The sequence below is a fragment of the Phragmites australis genome, chromosome 24 (assembly GCF_958298935.1).
Source record: "Phragmites australis chromosome 24, lpPhrAust1.1, whole genome shotgun sequence".
In the NCBI taxonomy this organism is placed as follows: Eukaryota; Viridiplantae; Streptophyta; class Magnoliopsida; order Poales; family Poaceae; genus Phragmites; species Phragmites australis.
This window is the reverse complement of record NC_084944.1, coordinates 12,222,876-12,228,023: the sequence shown is the minus strand read 5'-3', so window position 1 is coordinate 12,228,023 and position 5,148 is coordinate 12,222,876. Positions and strand designations below refer to the sequence as shown.

The following is a 5,148-nucleotide window of genomic DNA, read 5'->3' as shown; positions in this document are numbered from 1 at the left end:
TGTCGCTTGACTTCGAAGCATCATCTGATAATGAATTCGAGGTATACCGGTTGATGGGTGTGTTGATAAATGTTTCTTGGTGTTGGATTTAATGGACTCAAGAACATAAGGATTTTACCCAGGTTCAAGTCTCCTGTTGGATAATAGCTCCATGTCCTTTATATTTTCTTATGGATTCTATGAACGTGTTACAGAATATCTTTTTTTGCTCCCCTACAAGCCAGGTCCTCCCCTTTATATAACAGGAGAAAAGGTGCCAATACAAACGGATCATGCCAAACTATATGGCAGACCTACACCTAACGAAGCCAACTACTCCTAGCTCATCATGATGAAGGATAAGCACACACGCCCTGCTCTAATCGTCCTTCATGCCCTATCCCATCATCGAACACCGTCACGCTCGTCTATGAGGCCATCCCGGGTCACTGCGCCACCACGACTACCCACGATCTTGCTCGCCGAAAGGGAGTGCCTGAGGAAGGAAAAGAATTGAGTGGGTGGCATTAAATGTAATTTAACCAGTTATGTGAGTACCTAACTTGCGACCAGTAGGAGCTGGTCGCAGGGTTTTGTTCTCAACCAGGAGACTGGTCACATGAGCCCTGTCCTGGTCGTAAGACGAGGCCGTGATCTTAAGGGTATTCGTCTTCCGGTTGACACGTGACAGCGCGGGGCCCACCAGATGGGGCACCCTTTACCTATTACACCGACAATATTGATAAAGTACAATGCATCCTTAGATATTTCTAGAGACTGGTATGGCACCACAAGTAATGTTAGACCCACATCATGAAATATAAATAGGTAAGGGTAAAATTGGAAATGATATCTCAGAAATCGCAAAGTGACAATTATTTGCAAACAACTAAAATGGTCAAAGTTTCTAGGTAAATGAAAATAGAGGGAGTATTATTTTTCGCTCAAATTTTATGTTCTTTTTTTTCCTTCTCTTGCATAACCTTGATTCATTTCTCGAGAACAACACATCTCGCAAATAGCTCTTCCTACTTTCGTCTAACCTGTAATTGGTGATACCTGAATTGTGGTAACAAGACGCAATGCAGTACCGATTGGACTGGCACATTGCGCCATTTGGGTTTCCTACTGGGGATACTACTCCCACGTCACATCACATGTTGTGTTTTAGATGGTTTAAGGTCAATTCCAGCAGTTGCTTTATCCTGGCGTTATCCAGTGCTACAGGAGCTTTGCCGACTGCCTCAGGCCGCAACACAGCTCCAACAGCTACCGCATTTTGGCTTTTTCACTGCTACAGTGTTGCCGATTGGATACGAGAGGAAGCAAATTTGCGGATGGATAGGGTGTCCGTATCACTGTTGACTGCGTATGCACGTGGGTCCGAGGGGAGGAGGAGAGTAATGTAAGATAGAAAATAGGGTAGCTGTTGGAGATGAAAAAAATAAGGGATGCTGTAATAGTATTAGGGGATGCTGTAATAGTGTTATAGGGGACGAATTTTTAAGTATCTGCTGGAGATGAACTAAGAGTGTAGGGCTATAAAATGGGCGATTTAATAGTTCGGGTTGTCATCCTGAACCGTTGCCGGGAATGAGGCTGCAAATGGACCTTTTCCTTTCGTAACATATGGCCTTTTTAGTCAGAAATCGACAATGTATCTTGTGGGTATTTTCTTACTATTAATACCCATGTTTTAACAGTTTGTGAGTGCCTTTCCATTTTTGAAAACGTAGGTCTTAGATGTGTAATCAAGATGTCTTTTCATGAAGACATCAAAAGACCAGGGGAACCCAAGAAATTTCTTCAAGGTCAGAAAGTTCAAAGGATTGAAATCAACTGCAACATGTCTGACGAAAGCACCAACAAATTTTTTAGCACGTCCTTACACCATTCCATGGTTAGCGTGGAAGTATGTCAAAATGTACCATAAAACTAATGCAGTTTTGTGTAAACGTCATTCACAAGTTACTCAACTGTTCAGGCACTGATGGGTACATGCTGCTATGCCTCTTTACTTTTTTTTTCCTCGAACGTACATGCTGCTATGCCTACAACCTCTGCCTTCCAGGATCGCAGGAGTTTTGAATTTCTGCACAGTTACATACAGTTCTGGTGCTTCATGGCGTGAGATCTTTCACCGGATTTTTGCGTACCATGGCTTTCTCCAGGATGAACTTCCCTTCCTTGTATTTTTCGCTCTCCTCGTATGCTTTCTCCTGTAGCATATTATACGGTATAAATCAATTTGAGAGAACTGAATAAGGTGACCACGGAAGTTAAGTATTAAGATGACAAGGCATTATAAGAACTAAAATGATAAATATGCTGCATTAGATCCTAGAGTACGGAATTATCGTGTTATTAAGAAGGATCAGTCAAGAGTGTGGGCTAGTACATGGATGCTCCTAGTTAAAATAGCAGAAATGCAGAGACTCAATCACTCACATCAAATTTCTCGACATAGTTTTACCAAAGTCAATGATAACGAACCAGATACAGATGAAACCCACCTTAGTTATGCCTTATGGCATTTAGGAATAAATATCTTAATTCAATTATTGGGTGTAATGAGATTACGTGTATAAACATCTGAATTTCAATGAAGCTTGGTTCCAGTAGTTTTGTTGAGCAAGTGGAAGAGATGTGAGAATGTCTGCTAAATAAAATCAATATATAGCACTGAGTATTTGGATGAGAATATATTTGAGGGCGATGATAGTAGATGTACTTTCCTAATTACTAGTATGGAACGAATCCATAAAAGAACAAGGGGAAAGTAAGAAACAAGTTGCCAGATCAACAGGGGAAACCACGACTACTTGTCCCTTGGTGGGGCAAAGGGCTCTGAATTGCAGAACAAGGTAACCGGGAAGCGTTCACATGACAGACATAATCTGATGAAGAAATTATTGTGCACCGTCAGTATCACACAAGCTCTGATGGAATTGGAGTAACCAAATTGAATTTAAATTCGATGTACACAAGCATCATTGAAGTAGGTAATGAGCTCCATTTCAGTGTAAAACCAAAGGCATGTACAAACTCTAGATTCTCTACAACAGTTAGCAGTAAAATCTTGAGTTATACTGAAGGCTAATTTGAAATGGATTACATCTACCAGTGTTAGAGGAGTACCATGTTTCACCTTCAAACTGTAGTTGTCGAAAATGCTAATCCTCATTAATCAGTAGCACAACTAGAGAACAAACCACAGGTGACAGGTCCCATTCTTTGTTTGAAAGTGAACTAGAAGACAAAAAAATGGAGACTAATACAGGTGACAGTAGCTTAACTTGATGTGCAATTGTAACTGGGTCCCTTGACAATAATGAGTACTAACAGCACCATTCACATCCTAAAATTGGAGACTAATCAGAAAACTCACACATCTAACTTGGGCATAATACTGGAATGATGTGGTACATTAAAAGACTTATCGTGTTCGAGAGAAAAATATTAAAAGACTCATCCAGAAAATCTTTGTGCAATAGAATAATGAGCCAACAGAAGTACAAGATGGTGTAAAGAAGCATATAATACTACAATATGTTTTTCTATGTACTCTTATAATCTCAAACTCACGATATAGGAGTAAATGACATGAATCAGCTCTCATTTTCTTTCCCAACAAATTTTCCACTGAATGCCTCATTTTGTGAATTTCTCCATTAGAATGCATGTACACAACACCAAAATATGAGACAACTTACATATCTCCAGCCAAGAACTTGTTGGCAACAGTTACAGTAGATATCATTCACCGTATGCAGTCCAGTCATAAGGTACCGATCCTCGTTAGGGCCTAGGGTTATGTTCACTCTGAAAAGACAATACATAAATCTCAAAACATAGACTGCACCAATAAGTAGAAAACAACTGCCATGATTCAATAAACAAATTAGTTTGTAGTTTGGTGATTTCGGAAAGAAGGTTGTCCAAGTCATACTACATCAGGAATTACTTCCATCCTATATTAATGAAGTGGAGGAAATACTTGTCATGGATACAAAAGAAGGCTGAAAGAATAGAAAGACCAACTGATTGCAGCTGCATAAACCTTATCATGATGATGTTTAGCGTCTGATAAATAAACATAAACTAGTGAGTTTTAATAAGCTCTAGAGTTCCAAAGCAGCCATCCAATGATACAATGGCAATAGCTTAGGCAATCACCTAACCAGTGTTGCACCAACTATAATTACTCTCGAATCAACTTCACCAACCAATGCACCCACCCAAATCCACCCTCCCTCCCTCCCATGCATTTCGGTTTTGGACATTGCCCATTGATTGTGGTTGCGCTAGCTGATCAATCAAAGCACAGGTGAGGTCCTCAGATGGAGCAATGTGCAACCACCAACATCCAAACTCTGCAACAGGTGTCCAGGGCGCCACAAGAACCAAGAAAATTGCGAGGATTCCTACATATATATTAATTGGCCATCCACCCACGTCGCCACGAAAACAACTCTCGACGCTCCCAGCGCAATCCTATCAGCAATTAATCTCGGGGCAGCCAATTTCAGTCACCGAGACACCAATTCAGTCAAAAAGAAAAAAGAAATTCCCCACGACACCAGGAAGCGAGACCAAAGCCTCGAAGGACCAAGAAATTCCGCACGTACGGAGCGGCGGCGCCGATCGGGGCGCGAAGGAAGAGGGGGGCGGGGGGGGGGGGTGGGGAGCGCAGTACGCACACGTGGTCGAAGAGGTATGCGCGGCCGAAGCGGCCCTGGAAGTCCCTGGAGACGATGGCGCTGGTGGACGCAGCGTCCACGCGGCACCGCCGGCACTTGAGCACCGGCTCGCCGCCGTCCCGCGGGAGCACCTCCACGAACAGCAGCCCCATTTCGATTGCCCGACCGATCGAGAGAGGGCGCAGCGATGGATGGCACCGAAAGTGAGAGGCCAGAGGAGAAGGCCTCTGCGACTTGGTCGCATTTTATTTCCTTCACGGGTTGGACCAATAGGCGGTTTCTTTACATGCGGTTAGCTGCCGCGCAATTAGTTTGGTTGGTGCAACTTTGGAAAGTTAGATCTAGCTACAAAGTTGCATGCTAGGGTGGAAAATGGATCAAACATATCCATGCGGACCAAGCAATAGTAGCTAGGTTTTAGCTTCATCGTGATATAGCTTAATTAGTAAAAGTTTAATTCGAAATGATA

At 42.5% G+C, this 5,148-nt stretch overlaps 1 protein-coding gene across 2 annotated transcripts; it reads right to left on the bottom strand.

The window, feature by feature from the left end:
- Positions 1–1,799: 1,799 nt before the first annotated feature.
- LOC133907911 (putative yippee-like protein Os10g0369500) lies at positions 1,800–4,939 on the bottom strand. 2 transcript variants are annotated; one of them, XM_062350018.1, is made up of 3 exons: positions 4,680–4,930; positions 3,693–3,801; positions 1,800–2,198 (listed from the first exon to the last, which is right to left on the bottom strand). In XM_062350018.1, exons 1-3 carry the CDS (start codon positions 4,829–4,831, stop codon positions 2,100–2,102), a joined length of 360 nt encoding a protein of 119 aa, XP_062206002.1. In that variant the 5' UTR covers positions 4,832–4,930; the 3' UTR covers positions 1,800–2,099. The 2 variants fall into 2 exon arrangements, with proteins under 2 accessions (XP_062206002.1, XP_062206003.1); XM_062350019.1 differs by lacking the exon at positions 1,800–2,198 and adding an exon at positions 2,341–3,337 and having other exon boundaries at positions 4,680–4,939.
- Positions 4,940–5,148: the final 209 nt, after the last annotated feature.

Bases quoted from the DNA above. Each gene is read 5' to 3' on its own strand.
- LOC133907911 (XM_062350018.1), bottom strand. From the start codon at position 4,831: ATGGGGCTGCTGTTCGTGGAGGTGCTCCCGCGGGACGGCGGCGAGCCG. The intron at 3,802-4,679 runs GTGCGTACTGCG...TTGTCTTTTCAG, and splicing joins GCATACCTCTTCGACCACGT to AGTGAACATAACCCTAGGCC. The intron at 2,199-3,692 runs GTAAGTTGTCTC...AATATGCTACAG, and splicing joins AAGTTCTTGGCTGGAGATAT to GAGAAAGCATACGAGGAGAG.